The 22,753-nt window shown below is 41.9% G+C and overlaps 1 protein-coding gene across 2 annotated transcripts in view; it reads left to right on the plus strand.

The window, feature by feature from the left end:
* Positions 1-444: 444 nt before the first annotated feature.
* Positions 445-22,753, plus strand: part of LOC117456898 (protein jagged-1) — a 42,162-nt gene continuing 19,853 nt past the window's right edge. For both annotated transcript variants that reach the window (XM_034096760.1, XM_034096761.1), the window contains exons 1-3: positions 445-1,186; positions 5,820-6,152; positions 22,372-22,429. In XM_034096760.1, coding sequence (XP_033952651.1) covers positions 1,037-1,186; positions 5,820-6,152; positions 22,372-22,429 — 541 coding nt within the window. In that variant the 5' untranslated portion in view covers positions 445-1,036. The remainder of the gene's footprint in view (positions 1,187-5,819; positions 6,153-22,371; positions 22,430-22,753) is intronic.

A 22,753-nucleotide genomic window follows, 5' to 3' on the forward strand; every position in this document is an offset into this window, starting at 1 on the left:
TGTTGCCATCCGTAGCAGAGCTGTTATGAATGCCTTCAACTAGTCGCGTATAGAAACTTCCCCACTCAGAGGCCACCCGAGCCTGCGCCAATCTGTGAAAAGCCCTAATTGGCACGGCGGTGCTTTGAAGCGAGCCGGGGACAGCGGAGGTCTGAAAATGGAGAAGAGGGACCCGAGAGGTGGCACAAAAGATAGAAAGGAAACAGAAACCCACAGAGGGGAACTGAAACGCTTTAAGGATAATCCCATGAGTAAATGTGACATAGGCGTTTTAAAAAAGTTTGGGTTGGTCCGCAAACTGGAGAGGGAGAAAGAGAGCTCGTATTGGTGCGCACTGGGAACCATCCCGACAAGAGCTGAAAGACAGATTTACCCTGCCTGCCCCAGGACACACCCTCCATGCTCTCTCTTTCTCTCTCTATATATCTCTATCCCCCCTCTCTCTCTTTCGCTCTCATTGTTGTCCACACTGACTGTCGCCGCCGGGCTTCGTATCGAGTTAACAAATTACCAACCAGCCGCTTCGATGAGAACAGGCAAAGTGGAATCATTCTGATGGCAACTTGGGTTCCTGCTTTCTCCCACTCATCACGGAGTGGATATACAAATTGATTGTATTAGGGTGTCTTTTTTGTTTGTTTTTGCGCGTGGATCAGGCTTGAAGAAGGGAGAGAGTGTGAGCTTATTGGGATGAGAGTCAAGTCAAGTGAGCCGGCAGATTGGACCTTTAAAGCCTCTTAACGCAGGTGGTGCGAGGAATACAGCGTACGGGGGCGTGTGTTTATGTGCCGTGTGTGTGCATGTGCCATTCCCAGTGGAGATCCACCCTGGACTCATGTGTGTGTTTGTGGGTCGGTGGCTGGGGGATGGTTTTCTCTGACCTGGGCGCGATGAAGTGGCTCTGCGGGAGCTGCAGGGTTTAAGACCGGAGAGGGGGAGAGCTGGGCGGACGGTCGGACGCAGGGAGGGAGGAGGAGAAGGGGGATATCACCACCGCCAGAGCGCACAGCACGGCTCCCAACCCCCTGACGCAGGGATGGAGAGCACAAGAGCGCACAAGATAACTCGGCTCTATCCAAGAAACGGGAGTGGAAAGATCACGGAGATGAAGAGTGAGCGACCCCGGGGACACCTCCACCTGCAGCGGACTGTGATTTTTCTCCTCGCGCTCACGATACAACCCCAGGTAAGCCACCGATTAAGTGCTATTTTTGGCGGCATGTAGCCTACTTAAACCTCCGGAGCTGACTTTTACCTGTAGTTCAGTCTGTGTTTCTTATCACAGCTGTTTGAATACAGGCAATAATGGAGTCTTTACACACTGTCTGTTCCCTCTTTGTGTTGCCCTCATTCTGCTCCTACATGGCGCTGTGCCCACCTGTTGTATCAGTGCGCTGCTGTCTGTTATCCCACGCAGCAAGAGCACTACTATAATCTTGTTTTAGAAGCACTGAGTGTAAATAACAAAGTGATACAAATAGTTTAGCTAAACAACTCTGTGATGAGACACACACATTAAATAATCTATAAGATAATATTATATAATTTCGTGAATTTCAGTGTTGTTAACTAAATGATATTGTTTTTTAAGGACTGTAATGGCTCCTCAGTGGAAACTGGAGAATACATAGCACCTTTATTACACACCACACATCCTCTGCCAGGCATCCACACCCCATGGTTAATAAGTGAATACCATGCATCTGCATTTTTCTGCATCTCAAGCACGTTTGCTTGATGATGCATTGTCTTTTTTAAAACATGATTTGCAATTCTCAGCTTATGTTCATGCTGGCCTGATCAGGAGGCCTATGATTTGTGACAGGACTCAATAATAGCAAAAACATGCCCAGAGGTGCTCCAGTGTGTGTGTGTGAGTCTGTGTGTGTGCATGTTTTCTCTAAACAGTGCAGCATCTGTGTCTTGGGTGTGTGTGGAGCCCGGGGCCACAGTAGAATCAACTCTGGGGCGTGTGAATGTTGAATGTTCGGTTAGCTCTGCATGTCTCGCTCTCTCTGCACCTCTGCAACCACTCGCAGCTAAAGAACAACACACTCCACTCCCTCCGTTCTTTGACTGCACTGCAGTGAGAAACACTCTGCATCCTCTGCTGCTGCTGCTGGGGACTTTTGATTAACACAGAACGCAAGAGACCATGTGAATGGGGACACCCTGCTCAGAATAGAACAATTCATAAGTGAAGCTTATTGACTCTTCAGAGGTCACTTCATGTTGCTTGTTGTTCAGTTTTACAACATCCAAGGCTTACATCTGCAGTGAAATGTGATTTGGGATACTGTGACAACATGAATAAACTTTACAAAATCTATTTTCATTTGGCCATGCAGATTTAAAAAAACGGCTGAATAAGAAAATCATTGTGCTAAAAAATAGAGCCTGTCATTTTTAACAGGGTAAATATTTCCCTCATCATCTGATCAATAAAATGTCAGAAAATATACATGCTGATACAAGTCCCCAGTCAAATGTGAAATAATTCTGAACACAGAGCACTTTAGTCTACTAGCATATAACACAAAGAAAAACAGGAATGTTTCACATTTGAGATGCTTGATGCAACAAAAAAAACAAAAAAAAATTCTCACATTTTAAATCGATTATCAAAACTTAATTAAAGCATGTTTCAGTCAAACAATAAATGAGAGGCTTTCCTTTCTATTCTGCTTGTTTGCTCTGTACCATGTGGGCGACTGTAATGTGAACTACAGCTCTACAACTGTTTTACCTAAACTGTTGCACTTTGTTTGAAAGAAGAAATTATGCTTTATTATGGTGTTTTTATAGTGTTTAGCACTTCCTTTAACGCTGGGGTCTTGTTTTAACTCCTGCACTGCCTTAGCACTGTCCCACCTGTCTTTCACAGTGAAACAGGGTTCACTTACTGAACTTGAATATCTTTAGACGAAGAGGATTTGTTTGTGAGCCACCCTGAGTTTTGGGTGTAGTGAACCTCAAACTGCCCAAAGCTCTCTCCTGCAGAGACGGTCTAAGCCTCGGGTTGGCCCCCCTCTCTCCCTCTTTCCCTCTCTCTCTTTCTGGTCAGACTGAGTGCTGAAATGATGGTATGCAGGGAATGGCTCGGGCACCGAGAGGAGGAGAGGAAGAAAGGAGGATGTAGAGTGATGAGCGCCACTGTATCTCCACAAGCCTTTTGATGTAGACTGGTTCACCCCCCTTCATCCCCCTGTCCCCTCCCACCTCACCCCCCCTCTGCTCAGGGACAGGGGCAGGAGTGGGACACGCTAACCAAACACAATGGGGCGACTGAGGTTCGGGCTCAGTGTCGGGCAGTGGACACACAAGAGCTTGTTGCTAGTGATTACTGTCCATAATGAAGCGCACAACTCCACTTGGGGATGCATGATTCTGATTCTTGGACTTAATGAGCAATAATTATGTCCAATGTTTGTGCCAGAATGCCAAAAAGAGCTGTGAATTATTCAGATGTATTCATCAATAGAGGCTTCGTGGCAAACGGAGATAACAGTGGCATCATGTTTTGTGTTTTTTGTTGCCGTTGTTGTAAGAAGCCAAAGCCATTGTTTAATTCTGCTGTGAGTGTGACATACAGACAGAGGAGCACACACACCTACACACATGCATTAACGCACATACCTGACCCCTGTGCTCCGAGACTCCCTGGGGGTCTTATTAAATCTGTGTGGATGTGTGTTCACTCCACCCATATTCAAACAGTAAGGGAACACAGTAAAGAAAGGGAGGCAGATGAAAAGGAGCATGGCAACGCTGCAGAAAAAAAGTTGATAACAGAACGAGAAATGACAGGAGCATTACAGCTTGTTACCACAAAGAGAAACAAGGGAAGAAGGGTCCCCTGTGTCATCGTCCCCTGGGTTGGGAGAGTGAGAAATAAGAAGGGAGTGGTGGTGACACAAAAGGTGGAGAGAAAAAAGAAAGACAAGAGGCGCTTTCACACCGTAGTACTTTTCCCAGGAATAGTTCCGATAGTTCCTGGGATTTTGCGTTCACACCAAAAAGATCTGGAAGGTTCCAATTTCTGATTGGCTGGGTGAATTGCAAACCACGCCCCGTAAAACTCTGAAAAGTTTTTATGAAGCCGCCATTTTATTTGCTCGCATTAGCATTATTAGCATTAGCCCAGCACACCAACGGAGAGAGACAAACGTATGGCAACACAAAATAAAACATGGGAGCGGTGGAGTGATGAGGAGGTGTCGGTGCTTCTCGCGATTTACTCGGAAGGCTTCAAGCTGCTGGGAAGACTCCCAGTCCCAGCAGCTTCTACTGAAGCTAGTCCCCAACTTCGGGGACTTCCGGCCGGGGACTTCGGGTAGCCATGGGTAAACACCACCAATGAGCGCTCAGCTCGAGTTACCATCGAGTCGTTTCCCATCAAGCATTTTGCTTCCGCAGCCCATGGAGAGAAACTGCGCCGCCACGCCTCGCTCTCAAGTCTGTGGGGTCTTTGTCCTGCGAGATTTCAACATCTCATGTAGGCGAGCCTCCAGAGCAAGTCGAACAAAATGACTAACCATCATGCAACGCACTAGCAAGACGGCGATCGCAATTGTGCAGGTCTGCGTAGGGCCGTTTCACATTTGCGAGGATGCTGTCTTGGTAGTCGCGTACTTCCAAGTCACTTCCTTCAGAAACGAAGCAAGTATACTTCCAAGCCACGGCTACGGAAAACGAAGAAGAATGGAACAGGCTAACAAGTGTGCCACTCTCTCTAACGGTTTCAACATAAACTGTACCAAAAATAAATACCTCACGATGTCTATCTAATTATGAACTTGCTTTACTTTCACGCAACACATTTTTCGTGATAACAAACAAATGTAACAAAGTAACATATTTACCAACACATGTTCTACGCCACTACATACTTACATTTAAATCTGTGCTGCGTCGGTTCAGCCATTCTCCGCAAGGGTTTTTGAAATTGGTCCGTGCGCAAAGCATTGTTGGGATTTTAAGGACGCGAAGTCTACCCATGTGCAGCCTCGAAATTTCCCCCAAACCAAGGACGCGGCCTCGGTGGAATTCCAAGTATGCTGGAGATTGGAACAGTCCTTCGGCGGCACTCGATGACTTAGCATCCTTGAAATATTGGCTTGGAAGCCAAAATCCTCGCGATTGAGAAACGGCCTCGGTCTCACTCGTCTCAAACAAGCCTATTATCTATGGCAGTATATGCCCTGAAGTTGTTGACAGCGGCCTGCCGAAGAAGAAGAAGAAGAAGAAGAAGAAGAAGAAGAAGAAGAAGAACTTGGTGTGAAAGCGGCTAATGCAGAACCCTAATTTCACTGTGTGTGTGGTGCTCTGAACCTATTTGCTCTATAAAAATAGGATTTAATTTGAATCCTCCGTTCTACTGACATTTTTTCCACAAAAAAATCTGCTCACAAACATATTAACCAAAATGGGGCAGTATTTCTTTAAGATTACTGTCAAACAGAGACATGAATCCCTTCTGGCTTCTGTTCTACTTGCTTTCATGTCTTTCTGAAATACTTTCTGTCAATTTTTTCAGTTAAAAAACTTTTGCAAAACTTAAATATCATCTCATTGTATAACCCAAAACTAAACTATAACTTAGCCACCATTGATGCAACTATTTCAGGCACACTTCACTAAATAGCCGTGAATTTGAACAAATCATCAAATAACACATTTAAATCACCTTTTACTTTTGTTGCTTTTGCATCATACTAATGAGAGCCTTCATACCGTAATAGCGAGTTCTTATTCACACTGCTTTTGTTAATAACATATTAATGTAACTCTTTCATTCCCTCTCCCCTCTCTGGACTCAGGCTGTGTGTGCAGTCGGGATGTTCGAGCTTCAGATCTATTACTACCAGAACCCCCTCGGACTGCTGCAGACGGGAGACTGCTGCGACCTCCAGGCCAGCGGGGGCCAGCGCTGCTCTGCCAGGGACCAATGTGACACTATTTTCCATGCCTGCCTCAAGGAGTACCAGGCCCGGGTCGCCCCCTCTGGAACCTGCACCTTCGGGTCGGGCAGCTCTGGGATCCTGGGGGGAAATTCCCAGACGCTCCGCCACCGAGGACACGATGGAGGAGGAGCAGCAGGAGAGGATGGGACTAATGGACACATTGTCATTCCCTTCAAGTACGCATGGCCAGTAAGTACAGGGGGCACTGCCCCTTATCAGTATGGTTACCAAGGGAACAGGCTAAGCTTCTAGTACAACAATACACTCAAGCTGAGCGAGGCAGGAATAACAATGAAGAGTTCAGACTCAAACGATTTAACACCTTTTTGCATGGAACAGGAAGACCTATTTTCTGAAGCAAAATTAGCTATTTTGTTCAGTGAGGCAATAATAACTGAGGGGTCACAGTACATTATTTTTTAAGTCAAAGGTAACAAGTTGGGAACTGTTTAGACTGTCAATTTCTAAATAAGATGATATTGCATTCCTTTGGGGCTTATCGAACAATCTGCTTCTCGATTAAACAACAGGCTGCTGGCTGCTCCATCTTGTGTCCTCATCAAAGAGCAGACCAATGCATCTCCCATTAGCACAACGGAGGAGAGAGTTGCCAAGAGGGAGATATCGACTATTCAATCCAACTTTCTCTTTCCTCCTTCAGACACCCCTCATCCTATTTTTCTTGATTTGTACCCACAGTTAGCAGGAATCATTTAAACAAACATAATTAGGGAGTAGGGAGAGATTAAGGCGTTAGCCCATAAAATGAATTATTTCTGTGTTCTGTGCTTTGTTTACAGATTAAGGTGGTTAGGGGCTCCTAGGCTCTTTCTCTTTGAGCACCCCCACCCAATCTGCAGACTATAGGCCAACCTGTGCTTTATCCACCCCTGATCATTCAGTACTGTTTCATAAATATCTTTTACACAAACATGCATTGGGCTGAAAGTAATTTTACTATATTGATTATCCTTTAGATTAATTTCAGGCAACAGTAAAAACGTTATAAATATGAGTTTTTGCCGATCTTATTATTTATCTTAGTTAATTATGATAATACATTTGACTTCAATGGGTTTTTGACTGTTGAATGTTGATCAGACAAAACAAACTATTTAAAGAAAAAGCTAGAATTGTTTCCCTTTTTTTCAATCAATGAATCATTAAAATAATTGTTACATATATATATATATATATATATATATATATATATATATATATATATATACATGTAAGTATAGTTTTGTTGCTTTAAGATCAAGAAAGTCAGGGACAGTAACAGCAGTGAGTGACCCAAATAATCCCATATTGCAGGGCTCTGAAGTCTTAAAATCCATCCCTCCATCATCTTGCATTAGTCACTTATTTCCTGGACTCTTCATTGCAGCAATTTGTTTATAAAAACTACAGTAAGAGCAAATCCCTATAAAGCGACTTGGCAAGGACACGAAGGAGCGAGCCACAATTTTTTTCCGGGGATTCCGGAGGCTTTGTTTGCTGTTTTTCTTCTGCAGTCTATCTTTCTTTCTTTTAGCCTTTGATCGCTCACAGCATGGTTGACTCCTTTCTCGTAATGAAAATATCACAGAAATGGCAGCAAAAGACCTTGTGGCTGTAATTCGACTCATTTTGTGGTGTAATAATGTTCCTAATATGGCACAAAACCCAGGTGAAGCTTCAGAGCGTAAAACACACACACACTCCTAATGTATCCTTGCTGACCTGAGCACACACACACACACACACACACACACACACACACACACACACACACACACACACACACACACACACACACACACACACACACACACACACACACACACACACACACACACACACACACACACACACACACACACACACACACACACACACACACACACACACACACACACACACACACACACACACACATTTGACTTAGGTTTCTTCTTCTTGATTAGTATCAGCCTATTTACCTGTGAGACTCTCTGTCCCTGAGCCAATTATCTCCCTTATCTGTGTACAGTTTGCTTTTGTGTGCGCTTCAGTGTGTGTGCTGCATGCATACTGCGTGTGTGTGTCACACTATTTCTCCAGTCTGTCTGGGAGGTGTGTGTGATTGGCAGGTACAGGAGTGTGAGAAAGTTCTCCATCAGAAAGCTTACCTGGATCAGTTTCAGGGCTGGGCTGCAGGGGGAGAGAGGGAGCTGGGACTAAGCGTCAGTGCTTTTGAGGCTGAAAGACTCGCTTTATCTGACCATCTCTGGGGGGTGGAGGAGGAGGGAGGGAGTGATTCCCCCGCCTCAGGTGAGGGGATGAACAGGTGAGCGTAGTTATTATGAGGAAAGGTGAGCTCTCTCTGTCCCCGGCCCCTCCCTCCCTTACTTGTTCTTTCTCTCTTTCTCCCACTAATCTCATCAGGGAAATGTGCAGTCATATGTGTGTGTCCGTATTTGCTTATGAATGTGAGCAAAGTTGTAATTCGTTGTGTTCATTTATTTTGCGTGTAGGCTAATGCCCCGAGATTGAAAACGGGGGTGGGGGGTGTTCATCCCTGTTAGGCTTCTGTAAGTCTGCGCTGATTGCTCTGGTTAAAGCCCAGACCATGAGCTGATACCAGCCAGTTGGATCCCATACTCTGCTTTTATGCTAAGCTAAGCTAACCCATTGTAACCCAGCACTAACCACGCAGTTAGAGAGTAGCAGTGAATGCTCAGTGGATGTACTTTAAATATATATCACAGTACTTTGGGTATATTTATCATCAAAGCTATACTCAAATTCCCATGTTGTCTCATTTAAAAAGAAGTGCTATATGATCCTGTCCATGAATTCATGAAAACTACATGTATAGTGGATATGATCACAGGTCACAGATAGTCTGAGGGACGCGACTTCAGTTTGACCTCAGCGTTAGCATCACAGACACTGAGCGGTCTGGGGTGTTTTATCTGCGGAGCCTCCGCTGAGACAGGAAAGGTTGTGCGAGGTCATTTCTTTAAGCCGTTCCTCCGTTGGTGATTTTCTAGTTGAATCTGTTTGTATGACGGGTGAACACAGAGCGCTCATTTGGTTCGTGTTACCTTTTTTTTAGGTGACAGAAGTGGGAACAAGTCAGTGAATGAAGCAGGAGGATGAATGAAAAGTACAGTGCAACATAATGACCAGGTGGTGCCTATTCCTCTACGTCTATATATCCAAAGCAAGACGCTGATGATGTGGGAACTTAATCTGACGTTTCCTGATCTTTTGTCATTCTGAAGTATTCCATCAGGGTCTGGTTCTTTGTTAAAACGACCCCTGACAAACCACAATAGGATAGGTGCTATACTGTTAACGTGAAATGACTGGAGTGAAGTCCCCGTTTATAATCCACATGTCAAGTGTTCAAACTCATTCATGGTCAGGTTCACTGCCAGAGGCCATAGCTGACTGGGAAATACTCACATCAAACTGAGAGCATGTGATATGTGCATTATTCATTTAAAGCTGCCCTATTGTTTTTATTACTCTAATAAATATTGCTATCAATTATGTATAACGTAAAGGTTAAATCTAGATAGTGTAGACAGTTACTGGAACTTCTTTCCTGTTTTCTAAAGGAAATACAGTGAGAAATAGATGCACATAATTGCTCACAGCGATGCATTTGTGTGAACAAAGCAGTTCCTCTTAAGTGAAATTATGTTCAGGGTGCTTCTTCTCACCGTCCTCTGACTTCATTCAACATGCAAAGTGCGGCCATCATGCAAATATGTTCAGGAGGAGCTACTGGAGTCTCACATCAGTCGGTCTGCTCTAGTGTTAGTCTGCTGCTGCTTTGTTTCTGTATTTATGTGTAGACAAACTGAAGTGAATTCATTAATACCAGAAGAAGTGGTACTGTAGAAGTGCTCATATCCATTGTTGAAGTTAAAAGATGAGCAAAATATGCAATGCACCATGAAAAGGCACCTTTGTGACTAATATTATATTATATATAACGAGAATATTAATACAGATGCACCAGTGCATGTTGTTTCACCTGAACCGCCTACAGATAGGCGGTTCAGGTGAAACAACATTTAATGACTTCTTATGGTTCAGTAATTTAGTCCAGTTCCATTGAGTGGTTAAGCCCCCACAAGAGTGTGATGAGATAAATCCAAGGGGGAAATTATTTATTGTTAATAATAGAAAAATATGATTTATATTAGTGTATGTATTTAATTATTATTCCTTTTGTAGTAGAATGATCAGATGTCTCTAAGGGAAATTCAATTAATTATTTAATCTTTGGTGGAACTGCTTACGACTTCAAAACATCTGAATTATGTCTAGGAGCCCGTAAAGAACACCCTCAGAACCAATAATTAATTTAGCACATAACCCTCTATGAAATGTCTTTTTGCACTGATGTAGCATATTACATTTATTTTATGGGTTAGATGTCCGAGTCGTTGGATAGTGTTACATTTGAATAGAATCATATTTTGTAAAGAAACACAAATTGTCATTCTATCGCTGACACACAAAAAAACATACAATCCTTATCTTATATTTTAATTCTGGCTCTATCTTTATATTATAAATAAGGATATTCATGGCTAATGTACCATCATCGTATTGTGGGTGTTTCCAATCTTGTCCCATCCATCTCTGGCTTAATAAGTAGCATACAGACACTAGGGTGGGGTTGATCTTTTCATCAAACTTTAGGCAAGAAAGTAAATGTATGTATTTTCCAAAATGTCCAAACTTCACTTTCGATGTAAAATATGTTTCTGTAGGCCTATATAAATGTGTAAACAACACACACACACACACACACACACACACACACACACACACACACACACACACACACACACACACACACACACACACACACACACACACACACACACACACACACACACACACACACACACACACACACACACACACACACACACACACACACGGCTGTAACCTGTGCATTCCTGCTGTGTGGGAGCCAAGGGGGAAGTTGGTGAAGGGAAACGAGAGGAGAGCAGAATAGTTGGAGCTTTCTTTTCTGCAGAGTCTCTCTTTCACTCTTTCTCCTCCTGTCGTTTGTGCTCCGCTCTCTTTTGTCCCCTAATTGACTCTCCTACGCAGCCTTGCATACCAGCGTGTACGTTGATACTGTTGTACACACACACACACACACACACACACACACACACACACACACACACACACACACACACACACACACACACACACACACACACACACACACACGCACACACGCACGCACACACACATTTTGTGACACACCCAAATATAGATCAGGTATTCATCAGCCAACACACACACACAAAACACAAATAGGGTTAATTCCATCGGGAACGGGAGCTTGTGTTTTCTAGAGATAAGTTAATAACTCGGGGGTAAACGTCTCAAGGGACGCATGTTTTAATGATTTCATTTGTGTGTAAATTGGATTGAGGGTATGGAGTCGCATTATTAGGAGAGAAAAAGGCAAATTAATCTTGATTTACATGATCACAGTGCAATTATAGTCTCTGGATGTCTTTGTGTGTCATTGAATGCAGATAGCACGTATACAATCGTTTAAATGGCTACACAGGTGTAATCACAGCAAATAGTCGACTTTCATTCTTCACCATCGATCTGTTTCTTTTCTTGTCATATCTTCTCACCCTCCATCTCCAACACACACCCTCTCACTCTCTCTCTTTCGTTGTGAACGTTTAGTTCTCGGTGTCACTGCAGTTGTGTTCAGCCACAATATATATGGATATCACAAGGCAGGCAGAGATATAGTGTAACTTTAAAAAATCCTCCCTACTCTCTCTGTGGTTTCTTGTGTTGCCCAAAGCTTGACAGGAGCGACCACAAACATTCTTTGAGTTGCTACATCGGGAAATATTTTCTGACCGGAGTCTTCAGTAATGATTTCAACCCTGTCCCATGATGCCTCCAGTGTGTCATTCCTGTCCACAGAGATATACACCGTCGGGGCGGTGGTGGCGAAGTCGATAGGGACTTGGCTTGGCAACTGGAAGGTTCAAGACCCGGCAAGACCAAGTGCTACCGAGGTGACACTGAGCAAGGCACTGTTCCCCACACTGCTCCCCGGGCGCTGTTCAAAATGGCAGCACACTGTTCCTAACACTAGGATGGGTTATTTATTTTTAATAAAAGTCCATCTTACTTACAGTTTGTTTTACAATGTATTATCATCCCATTGAAATCCTGTTCCTGCTTACATCTATCTGTCTGTATGTCTGTCTATCCATCTATGCATCTATCCATCTTGAAAAAACGAAAATGTTGACTTTATATGTATCCATCTGTATCCATCTCTCGATCTACAACTGTATCTCAGTAGTCAAAAGTAATTACCATCTTCATAGATCCTCTAAATGTGAGATTCCTGTAATGTTTTTACAGTGCTCACACACACTGTTAACACACACTGCTCGCAGACTATTTTCTCACTCGTAATGCGTCTCTCTGCAAGTGCAGCCGTGGATGTGAAGCGTCCAGACAAGGTAATTTCCCGCGGAAGTCAGAGAGGCGAAGGAAAGGAGGGGGGGGGATCGGTCTGGGCTAGGACGGGGGGGGTAGAGGGAGGGTAGAGGGTGGTAAAAAGAGTTGAGATTAATGAGCAAAAGGGTAAAGTTGAAGGAGGAGAGACTGCGTATAAAAGATGGAGGTGAGAGGGTTCACTGGATGATCTCAGAGAGGGGCACAGGTGTTTTGGGTGGGGGTGAAGATGTAGACAGGAAGTTGTGTGTATCATAGTGTCTTACTCACCCTGTTAATGTAGCAGCAGGAGGTGAAGGAGGGGAGAGACGATGAAGGGGACACGACGGAGATGGGGCAGGGCGACATGGAGGATGAGGGCACGTCATGTCAAGAGGCCTCTGTTGTTCCACAGCGATTAGAGCGGCCACATAGTTTAGCTTAACTCAATTAACTCTGCAGGAATGTGACCGTCTGACAGAAAGAGGCGCAGGCGTTGGTGGAGAGTAACTCAAGGCCATTGAAAATTGGAAAGGGGCTATGTTGCCTAGTTTTTGTTTCTTCTTCACTTCGTTTCAGAGGCGAAATATGGTACCTTTAACACATCCACATTTGTCTTTCAGCTGATAGCTAGTTTCATTCATTGATTAATTCAACTAACTAGTGGTTCCCACCGTTGGTTGGTGTTCTTTTTACGCTTCCGATGTCCCTGAGTTCCAGTTCCACCAAAGAGTAAATTCATTTAAAAACCTTTTAAGGAAGTAATGGGCTATTTCCAAGGAAACGGAAACACATATTTTTACTTTTTCCTATTGTGGAATGATGTGGTATAAGGAAAAATCATAGTTAAGGTTAGTGGATCTTCATTGACATGTTTACAAAAATAACCATGCAGTCAAGGTCAGGGAAAAATCAGTGTCATGTATATATAAAACAAGACTAATCCTCTAATATGTCAAATTATCCAACATTTCAGACATAAAAGATTAGAGAAGAGTAGCAAGACAAATTAGTTTTGTATACATTTCACGACTACATCTTTTGGCGCTTTGCTGGAGCCGACCCCTAGGTTGGGACTTTTTCAGCTAACTTTATTTATAGTTATTCCAACTAGTTCCTCCTCAACCTTTTTGCATCAGAATCTAATGACTAATAATACATGTGTTGTAAAGGATATTTTACTGAGTGAGTGATTTTACTTTTGATACATTCTGTAGACAACATCTGCGGTTTATACCTTTGTACTTTTACTTATGTAAGATTTTGAATGCAGGTCAAACAATGGAAGATTTTCACATCTTGTATTCTTAACTAAAGAAGAGAGAGAATGAAAGAGAACTGGGACATGATGAAGATGGTACTGGTGGTGGGTGCATGGAAAGTGAGTTATGGTGAAGATGGGAAGATAAAGGTGGCTTCTAATTATGTCCAGAATGAAAGAAAAACACAAGAGATGACGAGAATGCAAGAACAGAGACATTTAATTACAGGGACGGGGTCACAGGAGCAGGGTGGGGTAGATGGCTGCACGCCGGGGGTCTAATTCCACATCTCGTGTGTGTGTGTGTGTGTGTGTGTGTGTGTGTGTGTGTGTGTGTGTGTGTGTGTGTGTGTGTGTGTGTGTGTGTGTGTGTGTGTGTGTGTGTGTGTGTGTGTGTGTGTGTGTGTGTGTGTGTGTGTGTGTGTGTGTGTGTGTGTGTGTGTGTGTGTCACCTGAGGGAAGAATTGGATCGTTTTTACAAAGACTTCACAAATTAGCCACCATTACGTCACGTCTCTCTTACTCTCTTGTCCCTTATCTGAGAAATATTTTAGTTTTTCTTTGTTATTGTAAGCACCCAATCAATCAATAACACTATAATGTGGTTATAACTATGACTTAGTGTCATGTTTGACACTAAGCTTCTTTAATTATGAAATGTGGAAAGCCCTAAGTGTCCATTTTTTTTAAATTCTTTAGTAGTGGATATAAACCTTACATATGAAACCTTCTCAGCTGTTTTCAGTATTCTTTACACACATAACATGAACCTGACAACACACACTTCCCTATCTACTGTATGAGCTTTGCCGCTGGAATAGTAATGACATTGTTACTGTGGTTACGTCCACTATAATTTGCAGTGCAGGTGAGGTGTCAGCCGGCCAATCAGGCACAGGCAAAGCTGCTTCCATGACAACCGCTTGCATGTTTGTGTGTGTCTCTGTTAGCTCTCTTTTGTGTTTGTAAATGTCCAACTCTGTAATTACATCAGCTTTCTGACGCAAAGGGTGAGACTTGGCAGGTTTATGGAACAGCTTACGGCCAGCTGCAGATTATGAACAATAAAAGTTGTGTGAAACATTTGCCGTTGATTACATTTTCCTCATCATCTACTCAGCGAATTTTTAATAGTCTTAAGTCACTTGCATGTTGATGTTTGTGTGTGCATGTGTGCGCATACACACTTTTTATATTGCTGACCTTGATGTTTATTAGCATACAGGCTTAAGTGCATTTGTTTACTTACTTAATGCAGGATTGACTTAATTCTTATGAATTTGGACCTACAAGACGAGCAAAGTGTGAGGATTATTTTTTGTTCTACTTAATTGAATAGTGGCCATTGTAGAAATGGTAGAGAAAGAAAGTCATGCAACAAAGGCAACGAAACTGATGTTGTAATATGGCATGCGTTATAAACGCTTGTATATCAAGGTGTTATTTGTGTGGCTTTTGGATTTGGCTAGTAGTGCAGTGAGTTAAATAATTAAAATGTTTCTATTTAACTTCCAAACAGTTTGTAAAAAATGGGAGATACTGATTATTTTTCCCCGTCCCACTAGTTAGTTTTTCAAATGAACTAAAACATAATGTATTGACAGCATCTCCCACCCTCAGCTAATCATTGCTCAGGACGTTCATAGATATACTCTCATTATCATATATCCATTAGGAAAATTGGAAAAGTGTGGAAATGTTGCATGATTGAAATAAAGAGATGAATAAATTATTAGATATGTGAAAAGAAAAAACACTAACAGTAACATAAAAAGAGAATGAGCTATAGTGTAAGATATGAGAAGATCATCGCCAATCAATTGATAAAATCACTTGATAAAATCACTTGATAAAATCACTTGATAAAATCACTTGATAATTAATGAATACATTTCCTTTTTATGACATTATTTCTTATCATTTCCGTGTTTTTCTAAAAACCTATGTTGTTTGGTACTAATTAAAGAAAGAAACAAACATCTGGTGTATTGCCAGTTAATTAATTGCAGTTAATTATTTGCACCGCAGCTCAGCAGAACATGCATGCAAACAATTTAACAATAAAGTCTCCAAAATGAATGATGAATAAGAATTTGTTTTTATAGTTGGTAAAGACCAAAGCCTGGGGTAAATAGAGTTAACTAAGGTTTCTTCAGGTGGTAACAAACACAACTGCAAATACATTGTAATGCTGCTCCTTAACACTGGATGTGTAAATAAGCACTTTCTGCTAACAAATAGTTTCTGCTGCCGTCAAGCAGCAAAACAATCAGTTATTGAAGCTTTTGGAGTTAAATCCTTCCTTAAAACAACAGCTAATCATAAATGACTGAATGAAAACCCTGGTGGTGTATTTCCTTCCTAGAAACAGGAACATTACAGAACATAAAATAAAGTGCTACCAGTCATTACTGCTCTATATGGTTGTGAAATGATTAAAGGACTGAATCCTGTTGTCTAAAATGATAAATGACACATTTAATCAACTTCAATCTCCATTGTAGTTAGTAGACTAATATTTTCAGGGCTAAAACAAGCGTTGTATGTGGAAAAATAAAGATTAGCAATCTGTCTGATAATATTGGATGCCTGTTTGTGTCTGTATGCGTGTGCATGGTTGTGTGTGTGATAGTGTGTATTCATTAGTGTGTGAGTACTGAGGGGAAATTCCTCTCTCAGGGCTGGGAGTTCTTCCTGTCGTAGAGCTGTGTTTTTACAGCCTGGCTTTGTCGGGATATCCTACCCTTCCCATGTCTGAGAGAGGGAGAGATGGATGGAGGGAGGGATGGCAAGGGGGAGAGAGAGGGGCATCAATATCGGGGGGGGGAGAGTAAGGGGTCAGACTGAGAGACTGGAGGAGCAACAGAGAACAAGGTGGACTTTTTAAAAACCTTCATTAAATAGAATTTAACATGCCATCACAAACGTCTGCGCAGTGGTTTGAATTAGCTGCTGTAATCCTGAGATTCAGTGCTGTTAGACTGATGTGAGGCTGCAGGCGAGGGGACGGGGCGAGACGTCCAGACAGCCTGAAGACAGGGAGGATAATCATCTGGGCTAATGCTCCTGTTTTGATATTTGATTTTTTGTTTTTTGGGAAATCCCTCTTCTCCCCGGCCATGCCAGGCTCAGATCTGCACGTCATCTATCAGAATGAGATCTGACTGAAAATGTTATTGTTTCTGAAGAGGAGTGGAAACAATTTATATCGAGAGAAAAAAGAAATAGACAAGAAGTGCATGGCTTGGATGTTGAGAAAATCAAATACATTCAAATATATACTCTCACGTGTCAGCTACAGTCGGGTGCTAGCTGATAACTGTTAACCTGTTTGAGAAATGTGTATCTGTTATTTGACTACAAATTCATATTTCAACAGTAGGTCATGAAAACACGTTGATGTGTCACACATTGTAATACAAAATTGTAAGCGTTTTAAGACTGTGCAGCATTTAAACGCTGCACATGAAAAATAAGGAAGTATGCTAGACTATTTATTTCCCCATTGTAGTAAATAATCTGTCTCCTGAAAGCACCAGAGTTGAATCCAATGTCCTTTTTTGACTCTTCCTAGTGAGTTAAAAGGATTTGCAACACTTTTCCACAGCAGACGTATTGATTTGTCAAACACAGGTGTAACTAATGAACTCATTATGCATGCTGCATTGCACTGCATTAATAGCTGGAGCAGAGCACATCGTTAATGTTATTTGTTACACCTGTGCTTTTCCTGCTAATACAATTCAAAATGTTTTTTCAAAGTGATCTATAAATCTAATTCATTTGGGAACAACAAAGACACAGGAGTGCTTTCCGACAGAAAGGCTATCATGATTCAGGGGGGTAAGATTTATTAGAGTAGAAGGACATTGGACTTGAAAAAGGGTGATGGTGATCAACATGCCAGGCATTTCACTCGTGAAAGAAATCAGCTGGCAGTATACAGCAGAGCTTTGTGTCTTTTGTGTAAAAATAGAAATGTTCATTGGACAGCAGGAACTAATTATACAAATATTTTTAAATAAATATTCTCACTTGTTCATAAAAAGGCAGTCAGTTACACATTAAGGGAAGACAAACATTCAGCATTGGGAAACAATTTCAGATGATGTCAGAATTTAGAGTCCATTTTACATCTTGTCTTTTCATTACGTTTTTAAGTGTATTCCAATTTTCTGGGAACGTCAACTTCACTCATAACAATGATATTAATGTAAATTGGTTAACATTTATCAGGCACAATAAAGTATGCTCTGACCTTTTTGTTTGTGGCGTTGGTGATTAACCAAACTTCAATGTTTAAAGGTATCTCTTGTTAATTTGACAACAGCAAGTCACAATTCTTACTTGATTCAATAATAGAAGAAATGTGCTAGCTCTACATTTCACACTCACTCCACACACACAGTACACACTTTCCCGTAATGTAATTTCCCTGCTGTCATTCTGGCCATTATCTCCACAAAATGCACACCAACAATGAGATGTTGTTTGAACCAAAGAGGAAAAAATATCACTTGGTCGTGGACTGTGATCTTATCAGCTTGGTGATGTTTGTAGTCCGATTTTCCTCTCCCTTGACTTTGCCTTTGTCTGGCCTCTAATGGCCGCAGGTCTCCCTGACCTCACACACTGTGTTTTGGAAAGGTTGTCAGGAAGAGTTTATTGCGGGTAATGTTCTTAATCTTTTTACACACATATTCTGAGTCTTATCAGTGGTTGTTGTTGTGATTTTAACTTTGGAACCATGTCATACAGGATGCTCAGCCATGGCAACAGGGCTTACCGTAGATACACCCTTCCTGTATCGATGATATGTCATACCTTACCTGGCAATGTGCACTGAATAAGAGCAAGAAAAAGAAAAGCAAAAGGCTCTAGACTTCCCACAGGTCTTAACCTGCTAAGTGTTGGCAGAGGGTCAGAGAGAGAGACGCAAACAGTGGGTGGAAGGAAGGGTGAGGGAGTGAAGAGGGAGGACGATCAGAAAGACGATAAGGCTAAGAGGTCTGTGAGCAGGCAAACAGTGAGGTAATGCTGAGTTTGCATTTTGTAGTAGTGGACAGTTTATCATAGCCAGTCTGATGCCAACAATCGCTCAAACTCAAGCAGCATTATTGAAGGTTTGAAAATAAATTAACAAAACAAACCTGAAGGTTGGTGAGTTCAAAAGAACCGAGCTCACTAGACTCCGGATTCTGATATTTGTGGCATAGTTTGAAAATCTAAGCGGCAGGCTTTATCGGAGTACTTTCTAAAGATTAGACAGGTGTATTTGTATCCAGTACAAAAAAGGTATTGCCTATTTAGATTTAGTGTCTCAACATTTCTCATTGTTAATAATATTCTTGAGTCGTTAAGAGAGCAAAGAGTAGAGTCTGAAAAATAGAGTCTGAAAAATGTCCTTTTACTTCTGGTACAACATTAAACCTCTGATTGTGATCTAATGTGATTATAATCGACTGCAAGATCTCGCAGGGTAATGATGTAAGCCTTGAATACTAAACATGACTCCAGGAGAGAGTTTAGGCAGAATATTAATGTCTGCAGTGCATTTGTGTGCTACCTGCTATCAGCCGACCGTAATGAACCGCCTGCTGCCAGCACGTCTCATTATATCCACTACTTTTACTCTCTGTGTGTGGGTGGGTTTTCTCCCTCCCCCGCTTTATTTTTCTTATCTTATCACCTCTGTTTTCTTTTGTTTTATTTTATTTTTATCTCATCTTTTTGTTCCCCCTACCTCTGATCTCTCTGTTCTCCATCACATATCGGAACATCTGACAAACTCCAGGAGTCCCACAAATCGTTATTCCACTGCAGCTTCCACGGCTTCACTTCTCCTCTTTCTTTGCCCTGTTTCTTTACATACTTCCTGCATTATTAACCCTTTGTTGCCCTTTTCTCTGTTCTTTTACTCCTCTTGTCCTCACCGCTTCATCTGTTACAGGACAGATATACTGGATGAACCTCCACTTTGAACAAATCCCTGACTCAGTGTTTTCTACACCACCAATTGTCTCTTCTCTAACATTCACACCTTTGCTTCAACCCTTCATCTTCACTTTCCCTCTTGGCGTGGCGCCACTTTTCTCGCCTCTAGCTACAGTAAGCGTTGCTGCTGACCTCCGTAACCTGCCTCCAAATCTCTCACTCTCCTCCTCTGCCCAACACCTGCGTCCTACAGCATCTGTCTCTTCATCCTCCTCTCCTCCCACTCATCCTCCCTCTGGCAGTATACTCTCTCCCAGCAAAGACGTGACCACACATCCATGCAGCCCTTTAGGAGAAACCTTACCCACAATGTTAGCGATTTGCATGGGAGGCGCTGGTACGTTTCACAGGAGGAAGGGATGCATTGAGAGAAAAGGAGTTGTAGGGGAAAGTGTTGCTCTGAATTATTAATTTATGGTCTATATACGATGAATTTATGTATCAAAAAGGAGACAGGCAGAAGAAAGAAATAACAGCTGTCCTCTATTATCTCTCCAGAGTGTGATATCTCTGTTAGCCCAAAGTCATCATTTGAAGATGTCCAGCTAATGCCCGAGTCCTCTGCTTGTGTGCTGCAGGATGAATTGATATGCAGACTTTATCGTTACATACTGTAAGGCTATGCATTTTAATACAATATCTAGATTTAATCACACAGGCTGTTACTGCTACTGGCAATACCCTTAATCCAGGGTTAACCTGCATGCAGAGTAAAATAAAACTAAATAAAGCACTCAGCTGCTCCAGGAGTTCATTACATTGAACACATACATATCTGGACGTCCTCTTTCACCACATTGATGTAACGGTTCATTTCTCTCCGTACGGCTGCAGGTCGAGGTTTTCTTGAATCAGCACACAGCACAGCCTCGGCTTGATCGGGCAGTGAATCACTTCTTTTTTTTCAGGGCTTAAGGCAACGATCGAAACACACTACAACTAGAAAACACATTGATGGAAATAAACTAGGCTCATTTACTGCAGTACAAGTAGTACAAGTACGTCAAAAGAGTAAGCTTACATTTACAGTAAGCTTACACTGCATTTATTTTGCTGCATACGTTACAACCAACTTTTAAATAATACAATTTTATGTATATGATCATGTTTTTAAATATGATTCATTTGTAGAGAGGAAACGAGGCAATGGTAGCTGTATACAATTAAGTAATTTCCCCTTGTTGGATTAATAAAGGAATGCTTTCTTTCTGTACCTCGATAACTGCTGCTAAATATTCAGGTATATGAATAGTGTAACACTCCCTGTGCAGTTTTATGATAATGACTATTTATAGCCTACATTTCTACTTTTGATTAAGTAAAATATCCACATTGCCTCCAACAATAATTTTCAATGCTTTATTTTAATACACCTATTGAATTATGTATAAAGGAGATAATGCATTATGCATTCAAGATTCAATTAGTTACAGAGGTCATGTTGTGACACTTAAAAGTGAAGAAACTCTGCATAAGCTTTCCATTTGTAACCCACTTACATGAATGAATATAAATATCAGTAATTTGCATTTATATCCTATCACACTGTTATTTCAAACTATGGACTGTTTCTCCAGTTAATCAGAAAGAGCCTTTTTTATGAAAAGGTAGAAACACAGCTCATCTCTATGGCCTTCATCAACAAGAAACAGCTGAATTGATTTGTGTTGTTTTTAGGGCTGTCAGTCGATTAAAATATTTAATCGCACATTTTTTATCTGTTCTAAATGTTCCTTAGAGGAATATTTTTCAAGTTGTTAATACTCTTATCAACATATGAGTGGAAAAATATGCTTTATGCAAATGTATATTATCATTTGAACAATGACAAATATTCTCATGAATATTAAACACAACAACCTCTGAACATTACAAATATTCGCCTCAATTCAACCTGTGTGTGTGTGTGTGTGTGTGTGTGTGTGTGTGTGTGTGTGTGTGTGTGTGTGTGTGTGTGTGTGTGTGTGTGTGTGTGTGTGTGTGTGTGTGTGTGTGTGTGTGTGTGTGTGTGTGTGTGTGTGTGTGTGTGTGTGTGTGTGTGTGTGTGTGTGTGTGTGTGTGTGTGTGTGTGTGTGTGTGTGTGTGTGTGTGTGTGTGTGAGTGAGATGGATCGTTGGAGCTATGTGCAACTCAAGGCATATGCTCGAACGGGAGCTGCCTGGACGCTGCGATCATGTTGCGCGCATTAACACTAGCTGATAGTGCTGACTTCTCCTACAATGTCCCGCTGTCTGCTTCCTGCATAAAGTCAAGTGCTCGGCGCAGTTGTGGCGAAATGTCGCTCCTCTGTTTTCATTTAAACAGCTCCTTATATGCCTCCTAGCACCAGATGCTAACAACAACAATGCACGTAAGGTCTCTCTCTCTCGCTCGCTCGGGCCACACAAACACACGCCCTCCCGGTCCTCCCGATGGCCAGTCGGTGCCTGCCGGGGAGCGTGGAAGTGTGGTCTGCTGCAAGCGGGCAGCAGCTTGTAGATGGTATTTTAGACTCGATGCGCTCTGACACTACGGGGCGGCCGAGGAAAAAAATACACATGCGTTAATCGCGTTAAAATAATTAGTGGCGTTCATTTTTTTTTTTTTTTTGCGTTAACGCGTTATTAACGCGTTAATAGCCCTAGACTTGTTTTATGTGATACAATACTGATGATCTCTCTGTTTTCTTTACAGAAGTCCTTCTCTCTAGTGCTGGAGGCTCTGGACTACGACAACGACACGTCAGAATCAGGTGAGACGGCAGTGTGTGTGTGTGTGTGTGTGTGTGCGCGTGTGTTTAATGCCTTTCCATCCTAAGCCAGGGTAAAAGGTTAAAAGAGAGGACGGTTCAATAAAGTTATAATCAGCTTGACATTTTCCAGCAGACGAGACGAGACGGATGCATATTCTGCTTGATTTGGAGTTTGAAGGCCATTTACTTTCTACTTTGTAATTGGTCTATCAACATCTCAAATGCTTAGATTTAAGTGCGTCAAAATTGAATTCGGAGAAATAGGTTTAAAAAGTTGTCTAGTTTTATCGCAGTCATGGCGGTGTGGTTTTCGCCTGTGTTGTT

Source organism: Pseudochaenichthys georgianus, chromosome 13, assembly GCF_902827115.2.
Source record: "Pseudochaenichthys georgianus chromosome 13, fPseGeo1.2, whole genome shotgun sequence".
In the NCBI taxonomy this organism is placed as follows: Eukaryota; Metazoa; Chordata; class Actinopteri; order Perciformes; family Channichthyidae; genus Pseudochaenichthys; species Pseudochaenichthys georgianus.